A 19218-nucleotide genomic window follows, 5' to 3' on the forward strand; every position below is an offset into this window, starting at 1 on the left:
AGATACAGTACAACTTTGCTCAGACAGAGACGGGTCTCAAACAAAGTTCATTTTCTCCTAATCTGTCGGTCTGAAAATGTCCATTTTGGTGTCAGAATGTTCAGAAGGTTTGTGGCTTTTTAAAAATGGGTCCCATATTTACTTAGGTTACTATGGGGCGAAGGAATTGGTAATAATCTGTGCTCACGTTCACTTTTCCCATAGGACTCAATAGACTCAGGAGCTGCTGTTAGTCTCCTAAAGGGGCAGTGGGGAAACCCACGTGACACAGATACAGGAAACACAACCGTAGTGGGGGGTAGAGTTTACAATAAAACGTCTCTGAGTATATGAAGACTTTAGGCTGCGTTCAGACTGCAGGCAAATCTGATTCATATCTGATTCCTTCTCATATCCGATTTTCAGGGCTGACTGTCCACACTGTTTTTAGCAAGTGTCCAAATCGGATCTGGCTCTGTTCAGACTGGGCCACATCATTGACTGATCTGACGGGTTGCCGTAGCAACGACGTCGGAGCGGAGGCGTCACCCAGCGCGTGTATTGTGTGTGAAGTCATGTAATTGCGACATCAATAACAATATATTATTATAGCATCAATAACATGCTGTTCCATACCTGTAAAGCTGGGCATACGCTGTGCAATATTTTAAATCGTTTGAGACTGCCCCATCTCACTCTAATCCTCCCGTCGGACCTCTGTTACTGGAACTCGAGGGCGGTTTTGGGGTAGGGGTGGGCTGTACTCACCCAAACGTGCGTCCTGCCCACCCGATCAAAGGTTATGGGGATCCTTTATTTTTTTATAATTTTATTTTTTTATATATATAAAAAAATCCCAAAATATCTGTACCGTTTCTGATTGGGTCGGCACTGCGCATCATTTTTAGACATAACAATGAACGCATACCGCAAAAGTTGTGTCTCGGCGGAGGGACCCGGTGTCCCAGCAAAATGAGAAACTGAGAAAAGTGTTCAGAACAAAACCACCAGCAAACTAACAAACCAACCAACAAAGCTCAGAGTTAACAAAACGAACCAGCAATGAACAACTGGCAGCCCCGCTCTTTAACCTTTAACCTTTAACCTCTCCTCCTGATGAGCTGACGGGCTGCAGGTTCAGGCTCACAGCGCGGCTGAAGGCTGATTTATGGTTCCGCGTTACACCAACGCAGAGCCTACGGCGTAGGGGACGCGGCGACCCGCACCTACGTGGAAATGCGGTCTTTTTTTCTGCTATTAACATGATTTGTAATGTGAATTTGCAACACTTAAACTACAAATAATATTTTTTGACGTGACATCAGAGATTGTACATGCTCTCTGTGAAAGGATGAGTAGCTCCACAACTGGAAATGGGCGGGTACTTTGGAGCGTCTGGGACAGTCATATCCCATCTGAGTGTTTGGATGTTCAGACTGACACGCATCTGCCCAAATCCGACATGAATGCGATATGATATCGGATATCATGCGGTTTGGGACTGTTCAGACTTCAAAAGAGTCATCCAGTTTCCATCTGGATGGGCTAAAAATCGGATATTGGCTGGTAGTCTGAACGCGGCCTTAGTGACTGAGTCATGTGACCAGTTCTGGCTGAAGCAATGAGTCAGCAGCTGAATTACGGTTGCCACGGTGATATAAGAACCTGTCTGGTTTTGCTGTGAGAAAAACCCAGATTTTGGCTTCTGACAAGGTCTCAAATTCTTTTTTTTTTACCTCCTCCCATCCACAGTAGGCTTTTGTGACATTCCGCGCCACATGGGAAAATCTCCCCATTAGTTTGGAAATCTGGAAATGTTTTTGCACTTTGTGCGAAAACTATTTGTGCGATCGCTCTGAAAATCCACAGGACTGTAGTTAAATTCAGGGCCTACAACTTTCTAAATCGGTTCAGAATTTTTTGAGTAACAGTGTGCGAGTGGTGAGGCCCCAAAGTTCTCCCAATACGTTCCGGTTGGGCCAAAAAGCGCACGAATCGCTGATAAAAGTCATACCACACGATTCCCGATTAGGGCGCACGTCTCTACGTTTTTACTTTTCGCGTTTTCTCAAAGCTGCGGGACTAGTTACGTGCCGAAGTTTATACGGAAGAATTAATAATAAGCCTGAGCAATAATAAGAGTGCGCAGCAAGAGGCACTCCTCCTCCATTGCTATTACATAGCTGTGGAGGAGGAGTGCCTCTGGCACAGCTAACGGGACCGCTAACAGAACCGCTAACGGGACCGCCAACGGGACCGCTAACAGAACCGCTAACAGAACCGCTAACAGGATCGCTAACGGTACCGCTAACGGGACCGCTAACTGGGGTATTTACTTTTCCCCCAGAACCATCAGGCTGCAGGACTGGGGGTCGGCTAAGGTCAAAGCTCAGGGATCAGATTTCAGTCATGTGACCAGTTCTGGCTGAATGAATGAGTCAGCAGCTGAATGCTGGTTGCTAGGGGCAACAAGAACCTCGACTTAGAACCTTTCAGTTTGGCTGTGAGAAAAACCCAGATTTTGTGACAAGGTCTCAAATCACTCCACTTTGTGATCAAACCGTAGCTCCAAGCAGAAAAACAAAAACATCGTGAGAGACACAGAACCCGGCAGATTCTGACAATCTTAATTTTATTCAGAAATTCCTTAAAATGTGTTAGTAACGGCAGTGCGAAAACAAAGTGAGATTTTTTTTGAAGAAAGCTTGTTATTACATTGCAGTCAATGGAGACCGAGGCAGGAATTGGCGCCGCTTTAGCCCTCCCCGGTTAAATTTTGTGCATACCCCGCCTGTCAACATCACATTTTATGAATCCCAACACCTATGTCTAGATTCTGACCAAAAATGATCTGTCTACCTTTTACGGTTTGGCCGTGAGATCAAGTTACAAATGAAAAATCAAGTTATTTTTTCACTCTCTCTGCCACTCTAGAAACTGACACCCGCACTCTAAATTTGACAAAAAAGTGATTTCCAGTCCTCACTTGAGTGCTCATATCTTGAAAAGTGTACATCTTAGGAAAAAACAGTTTCAGGTTTGGAGAGAGAAGAGAAGTTTTCCTCCGTTTTGAAGTTTGAATGACATTTCAAACTTGAATGACTCAGAAAAAAGGTGAATTTTTTTTTTTTTCCCAACCTCTTCCCATCCACAGTGTGACATTCTGCCCTATTCACTTACATGGGAAAATCTCCCCATTAGTTTGGAAATGTTTTTGCACTTCGTGCAAAAACTATTTGTACCATCGCTCTGAAAATCCACAGGACTGTAGTTAAATTCAGGACCTACAACTTTCTAAATCGGTTCAGAATTTTTTGTGTAACGGTGTGCGATTGGTGAGGCCCCAAAGTTCTCCCAATGCGTTCCGGATGGGCCAAAAAGCGCACGTTTGTGCACGTTGCGCAAAAACGTGCACGGCAATCGCTAATAAAAGTCATACCACTCGATTCCCGCTTAAGGCGCACGTTTCTACGTTTTTACTTTTCGCGTTTTCTCAAAGCTGCGGGACTAGTTACGCACCAAAGTTTATACGGAAGAATAAATAATAAGCCTGAGTGCCTCGTGCTGCGCACAAGGCACTCCTCCTCCATTGCGAAGCTCAATGGAGGAGGAGTGCCACGTGGTGCAGCCGTGGCACAAATAAACTTACTTACTTACATAAAAAGAACCGGACAACCCCCCTGTGATGTCACAGAGTGGTTGTCCGGTTCTTTTTATGACGTTTCAGGTACAAACACACGTTTCTCAGGTTGATTAAAGTCAGATGAACATTTATTTCGCCAGCGCGGCGCCGACGCCCCCGACGCCCCCCGGGTCACGTGGTGATCCCCACCATGACCCCCCCCCGGGTCACGTGGTGATCCCCACCATGACCTCACTGATGTCCCACAGTTTCCCGGCCAGGTCGGGGTCCGAGGCCCGGTCCAGCAGGACCTGAGGTTTGCAGTCGGCGTAGCACTTCCCCGTGACCCCGGCCACCTCGGGGCTGACGGCCAGGAACACGGAGGTTTGGGCCCCCTGCTCGGGGGTCCGGAGCAGGCCCCGGGCCAGCAGGGCGGCCAGCGGCCGGGCCAGCGCCGGCACGGCCACGTGGCGGCCCAGGTTGGTGTTGACCATGCCGGGCGTCAGCGCGTTGGCCGTCACGCCGCTGCCCTGCAGCCGCCGCGCCAGCTCGCCGCAGAACAGCAGGTTGGCTAGCTTGCTGCGCGCGTAGGCGGCGGCGCGGTCGTACGAGCGCTCGCTGTTCAGGTCGGAGAAGTCGATGGTCCCGCGCTTGTAGAGCCGCGAGGACACCACGACGACGCGGCTCGGCGCCGAGCGGCGCAGCAGCTCCAGCAGCAGGTGCGTCAGCAGGAAGTGGCCCAGGTGGTTGACGCCGAACTGCAGCTCGAACCCGTCCTGCGTCCGGGTCAGAGGGCACTGGTACACGCCGGCGTTGTTGATCAGCACGTCCAGCCGGGACTCCGTCTGCTCCACGGCACAGGGGACAGCGTTACCACGGTTACCACGGAGACCTTTGACCTGGCTAACGTGTTTTAACAAGAAAGATTTCTCTAATAAATCCATAAAACTACTAATACTAACATTTATACCATAATATAGTTTAAAAAAACACATTTAAAGCTACAAGAGGATCAAACATTACATTTAAAAGAATAATAAAAGCCAGTTTGATGAAGAAATATCATGATAATTCTTAAGTTAAGTGGGTTTTCTTTTTTTTCTCTCTCTCTTTTTAGCACCAGTCATATTTTTTTCTTTGAATCAAAAAAGAATATGACAGCTATTTTGTGTTATTTTATAACTTTGTTGTAGTTTTGTTTTTGTTTTTTTTTTAAATTCCCTTTATTGGAAAGTGTTTGTTTTTTTTAAATTGCGTAATTTGTAATTTGTTTTAGTTTTTTTTTATTATTACATTAAATGAAATTTGATTTCTTAGGAAAAAGGGACAGATAAAATAAGCTTAGTCTTCTTTCTGTTCCCTTTCATTCAAGGAAAGAGATTTGTTGTAATTATATTGAACTGTTTTGTTTTTCTTTTAATGAATGAAAAAAGAATAGAATAAATAGAATAAAGAATAAAGAAGGATCTGGGTCTGTGACATCACAGAACCACATCTCTGAAAGACCCACATGAAGCGTCAAGGTTGAGAAATACTTACGCAAAATATAAACAATTGCTCCATTGAGATCTACAGGAAAGTCACACAAAATATTTCTATATAAATAGAATTATAATACATTCATAAATTGTAATTATAATACTTATTTCAACGGTATCTAAAACACATAAATACTCCCAATACAATTTATCCTGAAGTCTTCATACTTGTCCATATGATTTTACTTCCTTATTTATTTTTTAAGCACTCATTTTTCATTCATTCGCTTTACTTTTTCTTCATTCTTTTTTTATTTATTTTTATATTTATTTATTTATTTTCTTATGCAATCTCAATTTAATAGGTGTGACTGTTCTCTCAATCTGATGTACTTATGTTTTACATCTGAGTTTGTCATTGTTCTTGTTAAATAAAGCAATAAAAAAAAAACACGGTTAACCACGGTGACCTTTGACCTGTCGCTGCGTTGGCGTGTTTGACCGAGAAGGATTTCTCTACTATTACTAACATTTATACCACAATATAGTTTAAACATTTAAAGCAACGAGAGGATCTGGGTCTGTGACATCACAGAACCACATCTCTGAAAGACCCACGTAAAGCGTCAGGGTTGAGAAATACTTGTTTTGGATGATTTTAATGCAAAATATAACACTAATTGCTCCGTTGAGATCCACAAGAAAGTAACACAGAAGATTCCAAAAGTAAAGAACATCTTAAATATACCGACTCCCTATTTACACAGATGACACGATTAACCACGGTGACCTTTGACCTGTCATAAACACCTGCTACGACCTCAGAGCCGCCATGTTGATCCTCCCAGAAACTAATCCAGAAAACGTATTCTACTAACATTTATACCAAAAAGCAGATTTGGTTTTGGCCCTAATTTTAGAGAGCGGATTGAGCTTCTTGTATTTCAATCCTGAAGAATCTGTAGTTACCGAGAGAAATCACTATTCATTTATTTATTTTTCCCTCATTCTTTATTTGTTTTTATATTTATTTTATTCCTGTCCCTTTATGCAATCTCAATTTAATAGGTTTGATAGTTCTCTCAATCTGATGTACTTATGTTTACATCTGAGTTTGTCATTGTTCTTGTTAAATAAAGTTGAAAAAAACGGGTTGTGTTACGTCCAAAAAAATCCAAGACTTATAAGTACGAGAGGATCTGGATCTGTGATGTCACAGAACCACCTCTACATCAAGCGTTATGTTTGTTACGTCACAGATGTTACTTCATGTTGCACATTTTTTTATATATACCGTTTTTACAGTCTATTCTATTTTATTTTATACTTATTCTACTTTTTTTTGCTTAATCTTTTTTGAAGGAAAACACCACCCCGTACTGCTTTTAATTTCATTGTAATGACAATCAAAAGTCTAAAGTCTAAAGTCTGAAGTCTGAAGTCATAATTCCTCTTTAAATGGTCTTTCTTGTTTTATTAAACTGCTCATATCACAACCTCGCTGATTCCTGGGGTTAAATGTGTCATTAATAACAGATAAATGTGTCATTAATAACAGATAAATGTGTTAATAATAACAGATAAAGGTCGTATCTCCACCTGTATAAATGTGTCATTAATAACAGATAAATGTTGTATTAATAACAGATAAATGTTCCACCTGTATAACCTCCTGAAGTTAAATGTGTTATTATTAACAGATAAATGTGTCATTAATAACAGATAAAGGTCTTATCTCCACCTGTATAACCTGAGGTTAAATGTGACTTTAATAACAGATAAAGGTCTTATCTCCACCTGTATAACCTGAGGTTAAATGTGACATTAATAACAGATAAAGCTCGTATTTCCACCTGTATGAATGTTATATTAATAACAGATAAAGTTCTTTTCTCCACCTGTATAGATGTGTCATTAATAACAGTTTAATGTCTTTGTTCCACCTGTAAAACCTCCTGAGCTTAAATGTTATTTTAATAACAGATAAAGGTCTTATTTCCACCTGTATAACCTCGTGGCAGAAGGCGCGCACCGACGCCAGCGACGCCAGGTCCAGGTGTTTCACCGACACCTGGCTCTGCTCCGCTCCGGTCTCCTGCACGATCTCCCGGGCAGCCTCCAACGCGAGGCCGTGGTCCCGGCAGGCCATGATGACGCGGCCGCCGAGCTTCACGATGGCCGCCGTCGTGGCTCTGCCGATCCCGCTGTTGGCGCCGGTCACGATCACCGTCTTCCCCTCCATAGATCCATGCTCCATGGTGGCGGGTCACGTGATCACCGTCTTCCCCTCCATGGTGGCGGCCGGCGAGTCACGTGACCAGGACCAGGCAGAAACACTACAATACCCAGAGTGCACCGCGCTGCGAGTTTCCGGTTTGAGCCGCCTGGCATGGCGGGACCCCCACGGTTCCATGGTGTAATGGTTAGCACTCTGGACTCTGAATCCAGCGATCCGAGTTCAAATCTCGGTGGGACCTGAACTTTTATACCCAAAATAAACCCAAAAAACTATCAAAGAGAATCTGATCCGTCAGTTATTTCCACCTGCACTCATAAAAACACTTTACCAATCAACATTCAGAAAATATTTGAAAGAAAGATTAATTTAAAAGGAACAGAGATTTAAAAAAAAAACAAGATTCAGGACTAAATTGATGGAACGTTGTGTTTCTGTGAAAGAATCAGTTTATGGAACAATCTGAATAAAGAAACCAAAGAATCCAAATCAAACATTACATTAAAAAGAACAATTAAAGCCTGTATGTTAAGGAAATATAATGAAAAATGTTAGTTACGTTTGATTGACATACCCATAGACGGCGGTAATTCTATTTTATTTTAGTTTTTTATTTACTAAGTTGTTGTTTTTTTTTATTTTTAATTTATGTTATTTGTAAATGTATTTATTGGGAAAAAGGGGCAGATTAGATAAGATTCTTTTTCTTTCTGCTCCCTTTTCATTCACAATTTATGAACATTTGCGTTTGTATTGAATTGTCTGTTTTATTTTTGAATGAAATAATGAATAAAATGAAAATGAAATGAAATGAAACCTGCTCATCGTTAAAGTAAAGCTTGCTGTTATATATTTTTTTAATTGTATTTGTATTCAAGCAAAATTGAAATAGAAACAAGGACCTCATACGTTTTTTACTTCCTCCTACTCCTTTTGGGCATGATGGTTTATTTCCTTTTGATTTTGTTTAATGACTTTTTTTGATGTTTTGTGTAAATGTTTTTTTTGTATTTACAATTAATATGCTCGAAATAAAGATTTAAATCAATTCAATCAATCACCTGCTCATTGTTAAGAAAATTCATTTGTTGTAACAGTTGTGAAGTATCGTTTATTCTTTCATTTATCTATTTGACCCATCAGTAACTCTGTCTGTCTGTCCGTCCGTCCGTCCGTCCGTCCAGTTTAACGTAGAGATCAATGAAGATCGATTGATTGTGATCCATTGATTCCTGAGGATCATCGATGAACTACTTTTATTTCCGACTCAGACTGCTCGGATGTTCGTTTAATGACCGGGTTTCAGGGTGCGGCGATGTGGGAGGAGCTTCAGACGTTTTCCCGTCCTCCGACTCTCATTTCCCTCCGTTGTTTCACTCAGTTGTGTTTTGGAGGCAAAACGCCAATAGATCACCCGTCTTTGAGAAGACATGCGGTGCGTCCGAAATGCAGGGGGAGTTGTTACCATGGTAACAGCACCGCTCCACTCTTTACCGTTTATTCTGGCCCAAACAAGAAATTATATAATATTATTATATACCAATATTATAACATTAATATTATATAATAATATTATTATACTTAATATTATACTTATACACATACGTATCACTTAGCAACCAAACACCGCTGCATTGCATTGTGGGAAGTTTCTGCTCAGCTAGTGTCCATCAATCCACACTAATACATTTCTCCAGAATGAGTATTGATAGAAATACTATTGAGTATGGATAGTACATACTATTGAGTATGGATAGTACATACTATTGAGTATGGATAGTACATACTATTGAGTATGGATAGTACATACTATTGAGTATGGATAGTACATACTATTGAGTATGGATAGTACATACTGTTGAGTATGGATAGTACATACTATTGAGTATGGATAGTACATACTACTGAGTACGTACTAATGTTTAGGACGCACTAAAAAATCTCACATACTGTTTTTGCTGCTCATTAGGAGGAAGGATGGGATTTCGGACGCAGCCAGTGTTTATTAGCTTTTTCCCTGAGAAACGAGCGAACCTGCCCGACCCGTAACCATGACGACGACACGTCACTCGAACGCACTCTAAATAAATCTTAACCTTTTGACTTTGGTCACCACCTCACCACCTCACCACCTAGCCGCCACCTAGCCACCCCCCCGCCCCGGCGCTGACAGGTCCAGCTCCGCGCTGATCCAGTTTCTCCTCAGATTCCCCCCTCAGCGTCCCGGGCCTCAGCAGAACCAGGGGGGCCCGGCAGCAGCGGAGCTGCCGCTCCCGTGATCCTGAGACGCTTCTCTATCCAAACAGAGCCGACACGTTCCCACGTTCAGGCCGCTTTCACACGGGGAGAAGAAAAACAACCAAACAATTAAAGGACGATCTGTCATCCCGGCTAATCCGGCCCAGCTTGAGGTGACTGATGGATGGACCTGATGGATGGGCCCGATGACGGCCGGGGCCGGCCCGTCACTCCGCCGGGCCAACAACCTCCTCTGATGGATGGAGGAACGGCGCTCGGCGTGGAGGTGGAGGAACGGCGCCAGGACCGAGTCAACCGCCAAGCTCAGCTGCTGCAGCCGAGTCGTGTGACCGGTTCTGGTGCAGCCCCCACCCCGCGGTCCAAACAGAACCACCTGCAGACGAACTGCTACTGATTTTATTCACTTATATGGAGGTTTCTGGAGGACCAAACTCAGGGTTTCAATCAGGTTCAGGTCTGGACTTTATATATACACTGCAAAAACTCAAAATATTACCAGGAATATTTGTCTTATTTGTCTTATTTTCTAGTTAAAAATGTAAAAAAAAATGTAAAACAAGAGTCATTACCAGAAAAATAACTTGTTATTTGACAATTTTCACCTGTTTCAAGTAAATTTTCACTTGAAATAAGTAGCAAAATCTGCCAGTGGAACAAGATTTATCTTCTCTTTACAAGCAAAAGAATCTGAGTTCAAAAAGGCTTTAATCAGGTCAAAAAGAGGCAGGAGTCAAAAACCGGGCAGACAGGCAGATCAGGCAGGCAAAACCAAGGGGATAGGCAAAAACGCAAAAACCGGAAATCAGGGAAAGTAGCAGGCAGGCAGAAACAGACAGACTAAGGAACGCTGGAAAGCTAGGCTAACAGCAGACAATCTGGCAGTTGGCATGTGGAAGTGGGCCGGTTTATAAAGGGAAAGGGAAACCCGTTCTTCCTGAAACCACATCATGTTCTGGGTCTCTGGAAAGCGCCTAGAGACAACATTTGTTGTATTAGACGCTATACAAATAAAATTGAATTGAATTGAATTGAATTGAACATTGTGATTCCAGCAGCAGGTCTTCTGTGATGCTCTTCACTAGTCGATGTCGCAGGACTTTGGCCAGGACTTTGCCAGCAACCGCCAGAAGATGCTGCAGCTGCACAGAGGGACTTGTCCCCTTTGCCCACAAGCTCATAGGGCCCAATGATAGGGCCACGTTTTGTGTGATACGTTCATCTATAATCGTAAATTGTAGATTATAATAATGATAAAATGTGCATTGTGCAGCCAGTGTAGGTTAATTCTTACTTTACAACTGTCCTGAACGCTGATTGGCTGTAACAGTTACAGCCAATTTGCCGACTCGGCAAGTTTGCTGCCGTGAAGGAGATGAGCGCTAAACTTTAAAAGAGGACTAAGCATGTACAAAGTTTTGAATGTTGTGTGTGTGTGTGTGTGTGTGTGTGTGTGTGTGTGTGTGTGTGTGTGTGTGTGTGTGTGTGTGTGTGTGCGTGTGTGTGTGTGTGTGTGTGTGTGTGTTCTTCTGAACAAGTTTGTGACTTTACTCTTTACTCTTTACTAACGTTGCAGCTTCACATTAAGCCTGAATTATGGTTCTGCGTTAAATCGACGCAGAGCCTACGGTGTAGGGTACGCTGCAACGCGCACCATACGGCGTAGGCTCTGCGTTGGTGTAACGCGGAACCATAAATCAGCCTTTATTCTGGCGAGATCTGAAGATACAACGCAACAACGAGCAAGCGAGTGATTATGTACATTCACAGAGTGAATATTATGAAAGTAAAATATATATTTCTTGCTAAAATGTAATCAAAACGCATTTTTATGCAGAAACTAACTCAAAATATTGATTTTATTCACTAAAAAATTAGAAATGTCCACCATGTTTTTTTGTTTTATTCAGTCTGCAAATGATGACGTAAAGCATTCTGGGAAAGTTTCTCTAGCCCTACTGTAGGTCAGCTAGTCAGCATCTGAAATCCCTCGCTCTGAAGGACTAGATTGATACACACTAGCCCTCGTTATGTCCACTAGCCCTCGTTACGTCCACTAGCCCTACATGCAAAGAGGAATTGGGACACCACTACCCTCACGGGAACGCGCACAATTTAGGGGTAGGACTAAAAAGTAGGACTACGGGGGGTTTGGGACTGGCCCTTCAACTCTTATCTGCACATGCTGCACTTTGGCAAACAACTACCAGCACTTTGTGTTTGTTGGACCAGCAGGGTGTTTATATGTATTGTTGCATTGGACTGTGTTTTTCTGTTTGTCTTCCTCTTTTGAATGTCATGAGCTGTTTGTCAACTAATTTCCTCCCAGAGGGGACAATAAAGGTCTCAATCAATCAATCAATCAAGCAATTCTTCGAAGTGCTTCTGCCCATCGTTTGGTGATGAGCTTCTGGTCTTTTATGAGAGTTGTGCCATCACTTGACTTCAGCGGGGAGACTACTGGATCCTCCGACACCGCTCCGCATTCTAAAGACATTCTTAGACGTTGCAAAACCAGCAACCTTGAAGAAAATGGGAAAGAGCTGACGGTTGTAACACCAGGGGGCTCGTATTTCAGCCGCCTCATTCATAAACAACAACACGGCGGAACATCTGGAGCATCTGGAGCATCTGGAGCGCAGTCCTGCCATGGGAACGAGGAGATCGGCCTCCCGATGCCAAAGAAACGTCCCGCAGAACGGAGGAGAGCTCTTTTATTATCAGCACTCTTTGAACCTTCCACTCTCCTCTGAGTGTGTGTGTGTTTGTGTGTGTGTGTGTGTGTGTGTGTGTGTGTGTGGTGTGTGTGTGTGTGTGTGTGTGTGTGTGTGTGTGTGTGTGTGTGTGTGTGTGTGTGTGTGTGTGTGTGTACACTCGTAAAAGATGTAGTATGTTTCATAGGAAAACACACAGGAGCTGGATTAAACGCTGCTAAAGCGCTGCTTTATTACGCTCCCCAGCTGGCACCCCGGGGTGCCGACACCCGCTACGCTCCACTTCATCACTTCACAGGCCTTCGCTCCTTTAATGTCAGGTAACCCCTTGATGGAGCCGCCGCTACGCTAGCAGCTCCAGCAGCTCCGGCAGCTTCAGCGTCTCGCTGATTAGCTTCCTGCAGCAAGTCGTCCCTCAGATCCTCAGATCCAGTCCAGAACCTCCAGAGGAGCAGAAATACTTGGGATTCTTGGCCGTCCGAGCTCCTCCAGGGAGCCCCTTCCCCCCCCGCTGACGGGCCTGACCTCAGCTAACCCCGGGAACCGTGATTACCCTCCAGGAGGAGGATGATGAGGCCTCCGGAAAACCAGGATCCACAACAACAATCAGCCAAAACGTCCTGAGAAACCCGAGGTTGTTCAGGGGAAGTTTAGCAGGAACAGTAGCAACCGTCGCCTGTGTAGCAAGAACTGGACAAAAACTCGGTGACGTCGCCCAGAGGTTCATCAGAACCTTCTGGAGTCTTCTGGGACAGAGAGAGGGGGAATGTGGGAAAAGGAAAACAAACAAGAGAAACAGGAGATTGAACCTGTAACTTGACTCAGTTACAGGGATGGGAATTGCTAAGAGCTTATTAAGAACGATTCAGATTCCATAATTGGTTCTCAACCAGTCATAAACACTACAAATATAGTACATTGTTGCATTAACACCTTAATTTCAAGTATGCACCAATATTTTGGACTCAATTTCAACTAAATCAAAGATTTTTCAAATGAATATTGTGACATAAAAACAATCAATTGATCAACTTTTGCACATTTTACAGATTCAGATGTAAATAAAACAGTTGTAACAGGTGATGACTTACTTTTTATGTTATTTATATTGCGATCATATACCAACCACCACAATATTATCAGAAAAATCACACCTAACAAGTAAAATATTATTAGATTAAAACAAATTACATCTCATCAAAAACAGAATAACAGCTGTTTATTTTGTCCCAATTTGATTTTTGTTATAAAAACTGTTTCTAAAAATCACGGTTAGATTATCCATCCATCCATCCATGGTTACGCTCCTTGGTGAACAGCTGGATGGTTACGCTCTGCAGGTGACCCTGGTAAGAGCATCTCTCTTTCCTGCTCTCCTCATCTCCGGGTGGATGAGTGGTGCATTATGGGTTCTGCAGCTGGGCCTCCTTCAGCTCCTGGTTGGTCCGAAGGTGTTCACGTCGGGGCAGCAAGTGTCCCTCGTTCAGCTCCTCTGGGGTTCAGATCGTTGGCGGGTCACTGGTTGCAGTGCTGCAGACTGTGGTTGCCAAGGCAACCGGACGCTTCTTCAGGCCCGATCATGGAGAAGGCCCATAGCTAGTAGCTCTTCATGCTAAGCTGTGGCTTCTTCATAGCTCTTCATAAGTCTTTCCATGTGCGATAAAAACAATCAAATGATCAACTTTTGCACAGTTTACACATTCGGATGTAAATAAAACAGTTGTAACAGATGATTAATTACTTATTTATATTACAATCATATACAAACCACTACAATATTATCAGAAAAATCACACCTTACAAATAAAATGAAGGCCGGCCCGTAGCTAGTAGCTCTTCATGCTAAAATCGGATCTGTTCCTTCTTCATAGCTCACACAGAACTCCATGTTACCGTGGACGGGGGGAATGTTTTGGGGTCCTTGCCCAAATAGGAGGCTATTCCTTATCACCGAAGGCCATAAATGCAAATCCTGCTGGTTCTTTGAGTCATTATGGAGGTTCCTTTGTTTCAAATCATGCCGTCAATGTTAAAAGTCGGGGCTGACCTCAGGCTAAGACTCAGAATTGGAATTGAGTATTTCCATGTTCAACGCAGGGCTGTGGCCCAAAATCAGCATTCACAAACCTCGTCTGTTTCAGCCTCCGGTCTCAGCTAAGACGACAATTCACTATAACACCTTTACAGATAAATCATAAAACATTTAAAGCAGAATACGGCCTCTTTAACCGAACAGAAAGTCAGGCCTCGTGACTCGTCCAGCGATTCTTTCCCTCCATCAAACACCAAACCCAGCTGAGATCAGAGCAACATTTGTTGCATTTTAATGCCTTTACGAAGCACAATTACAGCCATGCAATTTGCCAGCTGCGCTAATCCATCATGCGGGTTTGTCCTGTCAGCCTGGGCTACGTCAGGGGGCAGCGCCGCCGCTCACCCGCATCTCTCCCGCTCCGCTCATTGATTCGCACTTATTACCCACTCAGAGTCATTTTGCGGATATGTAAACAACTTAACAGCCGGCCTCGTTCCCCGCGCGGCCGCGCGGAGGCCGGTGTTCCAGGCGGCGCTGCGAGAGCTGCGAGCCACGGTCCACTGCAGGATCCCATGAAGGAGGGAAGAGCGCGACCCACTGGAAAGTGTGGTAGCCATTTTCCGCATTAACACTCTGACCCCGGCTTCTCCCCGCCGGCTCTGATGCTAATCGGGGTTACGGCGGCGCGGAGGAGCCGCGGAGCTGCAGATCTGTGGAGCTGCAGATCTGTGGAGCTGCAGCTTCACGGAGGTCTCTGCTCGGGCACTTTAGCGGGAAGATTTCATCATGATTCACAGCTCCGTGGCTGGATGAGGCAGTGGAGGGTGAAATATCGTGGAGCTGGCTGACTCCCCCTGAACTCGCGCGCCGACTCCCCCGGCGCTGCGCTGCCCAGCTCCCATTAGAAAACCCTCAGAGCTTTTGGTTGTTTTGGCAACGGCCGCCGCGTTACGAGCTATCAATTATGCCTCGACTAGGTTTCTCTCTCTCTCTGGAGCGTTTTGGTTCTCAGCTCCGCCGTGTAATCAGCGCTCGCCGGGGCTGTCAGGGGTTTGACGTTCCCCATCTGGAGCTGCAGAAATGGCAACCAGGTTGTTGCAGCTCCGGCCCGATGAGACGGAGTCAGAGACGGAGTTAGAGACACTCGAGCGCTGGGAACACTGGGAACCCGCCGGTCTCGCGTGAGCGCCGTCCACCTTTAGAAAGGAACCGTTTACACCTTAATAACCTGCAACACTTAAGATAAAGCCCTGGGAAAAACCATATTATGAGTTTTTGCATTATGTCATTTCAAACTATTAAGCTCAACCAATTTTAAATGTATTTTCATCACAAATTATCTAAAACATCAACGTTTAAGGTAAAGAACACTGAAGGTGCAACAAGACTGTGTTTTTAGGACAATTTTAACCTTTTAATGTCACGTTTTCTAAAATGTGTGAGAAGATGAATCTGCTTGAATGTATGCATGACCCTAATACTCTTCCGTGTATATATATATATATATATATATATATATATATATATATATATATATATATATATACATATATATATATACATATACGGAAGAGTATTAGGGCCATGCATTTTTATTGTGCACTCGAAATGTCGAGAATATATATATTTTTTTCTCAACATTTCAACTTTATTCACAAAATTTCGACTTTTTTCTCAACATTTCCACTTTTTTCTCGAAATTGTACTTTAACATTGTCAAGCACGGAGGTGGAGGTGTGATGGTCTGGGGTTGTTCTGTAGGTACAGAGACAACTGTGAGGCTCAACAGAACTGGGTGAGGTGTCACACCTAAAACAACAACAATGCAACAATAGTAAGAACAAGAGGCTATTTTAAGAGGATGAGGACTAACGATGTTGGACACATTTGAGGAAACCTGTCGATCCGATGACACTGATACTGTGATGCTTCTGAGGAAGTCAAAGTTCTGAAAAACTGGTTCCACAAGGAAGAAGTTAATACGCTCTCAGGGAAACTCCCCTGCTGAACGCATCATTCCCTCCAGAAAACGATCTGGTGTCCAGGTTTCCCTGGCGACGGTGATGGAGACGGAGGCGGTGACGGAGACGGTGATGGTGATGGAGATGGTGATGGAGATGGTGATGGAGACGGTGATGGAGACGGTGACGGAGACGGTGACGGAGACGGTGATGGAGACGGTGATGGAGATGGTGATGGAGACGGTGATGGAGACGGTGATGGAGACGGTGACGGAGACGGTGATGGAGACGGTGATGGAGACGGTGACGGAGACGGTGATGGAGACGGTGATGGAGATGGTGATGGAGACGGTGATGGAGACGGTGATGGAGACGGTGACGGGGATGGTGATGGAGACGGTGATGGAGACGGTGACGGTGATGGAGACGGTGATGGAGACGGTGACGGTGATGGAGACGGTGATGGAGACGGTGACGGAGACGGTGACGGAGACGGTGATGGAGACGGTGACGGAGACGGTGATGGAGACGGTGATGGAGACGGTGATGGGGATGGAGACGGTGATGGAGACGGTGATGGAGACGGTGATGGAGACGGTGATGGAGACGGTGATGGAGACGATGATGGAGACGGTGACGGGGATGGTGATGGAGACGGTGATGGAGACGGTGATGGAGACGGTGATGGAGACGGTGATGGAGACGGTGATGGAGACGGTGATGGAGACGGTGATGGAGACGGTGACGGAGACGGTGACGGAGACGGTGATGGAGACGGTGATGGAGACGGTGATGGAGACGGTGATGGAGACGGTGATGGAGACGGTACATCCCTCCGGCTGCTCCTCGTCACAACCTGTTTCTTGTTCCTCACTGATCTCACGTCAAGATGAGGGATTCGTCAGAATCATCTACTGGATTAAAGAATGTGTTTTTTCAGGACTTGATTATTTACTTTATTATTCATTTGCTCCAGTATTGTGATGCATATGTGAAAAGAAGCTAAATGATTTTGAATGATGAAATGTATTGACCATATGAGGGAGGGGTGTGTTGTTGTATTTATTTATTTATATATATTTTTTCTTTCTTTCTTCTTATTTATTTATTTTTGTTTCATTATTGTTATGAAAAGTAAAAAAAAAAAGGGGGAAATATTGATATTTCTATTGTTATTGTAAATCGTTTTTTTATTGCCCTCAATAAATATATTTATAAAAAAAAAAAAAAGATGGATTCTGTTCGAGGACGTCGGGACACCGAGCCGTCAGGTGTAAGATGTTCGGAGTAATTAGATCTGACTGGGGTTGGTTGCATCGTAACATTCCAGCGGTTTAATATCTTCCGCTCCCGTCCAGCATCGTCCTGTTCTATGAGCGAATCCCGGTTCCAACATACGACTCAGTCGGAACATCTTCATTCACTTCATTTTATGACTAATGATCTCTCTGATGACAGAGATATTTATAGACAGTGTCGAAGAATGTATGTACAAGCTAATATGCTGCTGTGCAAATTCAGCATGTGCTCGTTGGATGTTAAAATTTCTTTGCTTAAAACATATTGTACATCCCTATGCACTGGCCACTTGTGGTGTCGGTACAAGAAAAGCAGAATGCAGAGGCTAAACTTTGGCCTATAATGACTGCATGAGGATTCTTAAAGTCCCAAGGAGTTCGTTAGTGTTGGAGTACCAACCTGTTCTGCTGTGCTACGGAATCTGATGTATAAATGTATATGTAGAGTATCTAACTCTTTAAATAGCATTATTACCTGCTAAATGAATCCTGCACTTAGCTCAGTCAGGTTCACATCTATGTTGTTGAAACACTGCCGGTCATGTCTCTACACTTGCGTTTGACACTGTTTTCTTTTTGTGTCACTGTTGTTTTTAAGTCTTCTGTATTGTGGTTGTTGTTGTCTTTTATATTGTGTATGTTGTATGTATAATTATATGGTACTATGGACCTTTTCTCGAGATGTGTCTCTAATAAAGTGTGAATTGAATTAATGTCCCTTGTTCAAGCATGTTCCCTAACTAACCAACATTCCTCTACCATCCCTAACTAACCAACATTCCTCTACCATCCCTAACTAACCAACATTCCTCTACCATCCCTAACTAACCAACATTCCTCTACCATCCCTAACTAACCAACATTCCTCTACCATCTCTAACTAACCAACATTCCTCTACCATCCCTAACTAACCAACATTCCTCTACCATCTCTAACTAACCAACATTCCTCTACCATCCCTAACTAACCAACATTCCTCTACCATCTCTAACTAACCAACATTCCTCTACCATCTCTAACTAACCAACATTCCTCTACCATCTCTAACTAACCAACATTCCTCTACCATCCCTAACTAACCAACATTCCTCTACCATCCCTAACTAACCAACATTCCTCTACCATCTCTAACTAACCAACATTCCTCTACCATCCCTAACTAACCAACATTCCTCTACCATCCCTAACTAACCAACATTCCTCTACCATCCCTAACTAACTAACCAACATTCCTCTACCATCTCTAACTAACCAACATTCCTCTACCATCCCTAACTAACCAACATTCCTCTACCATCTCTAACTAACCAACATTCCTCTACCATCCCTAACTAACTAACTAACATTCCTCTACCATCCCTAACTAACCAACATTCCTCTACCATCCCTAACTAACCAACATTCCTCTACTATCCCTAACTAACCAACATTCCTCTACCATCTCTAACTAACCAACATTCCTCTACCATCTCTAACTAACCAACATTCCTCTACCATCTCTAACTAACCAACATTCCTCTACCATCTCTAACTAACCAACATTCCTCTACCATCTCTAACTAACTAACTAACCAACATTCCTCTACCATCCCTAACTAACCAACATTCCTCTACCATCCCTAACTAACTAACTAACAT

The 19218-nt window shown here is 43.7% G+C and overlaps 1 protein-coding gene and 1 non-coding gene across 2 annotated transcripts; one reads left to right on the forward strand and one right to left on the reverse strand.

Annotated features, from left to right (window-relative positions):
* Window positions 1-3825: 3825 nt before the first annotated feature.
* LOC133462008 (retinol dehydrogenase 14-like) lies at window positions 3826-7363 on the reverse strand. The gene is made up of 2 exons (XM_061743083.1): window positions 7082-7363; window positions 3826-4446 (listed from the first exon to the last, which is right to left on the reverse strand). Exons 1-2 carry the CDS (start codon window positions 7334-7336, stop codon window positions 3829-3831), a joined length of 873 nt encoding a protein of 290 aa, XP_061599067.1. The 5' UTR covers window positions 7337-7363; the 3' UTR covers window positions 3826-3828.
* Window positions 7364-7484: 121 nt separating this feature from the next.
* On the forward strand, window positions 7485-7556 carry trnaq-cug (transfer RNA glutamine (anticodon CUG)). Its single transcript has one exon. It is a non-coding gene; the product is annotated as a tRNA-Gln (tRNA).
* Window positions 7557-19218: the final 11662 nt, after the last annotated feature.

The sequence above is a fragment of the Cololabis saira genome, chromosome 16 (assembly GCF_033807715.1).
Source record: "Cololabis saira isolate AMF1-May2022 chromosome 16, fColSai1.1, whole genome shotgun sequence".
In the NCBI taxonomy this organism is placed as follows: domain Eukaryota; kingdom Metazoa; phylum Chordata; class Actinopteri; order Beloniformes; family Belonidae; genus Cololabis; species Cololabis saira.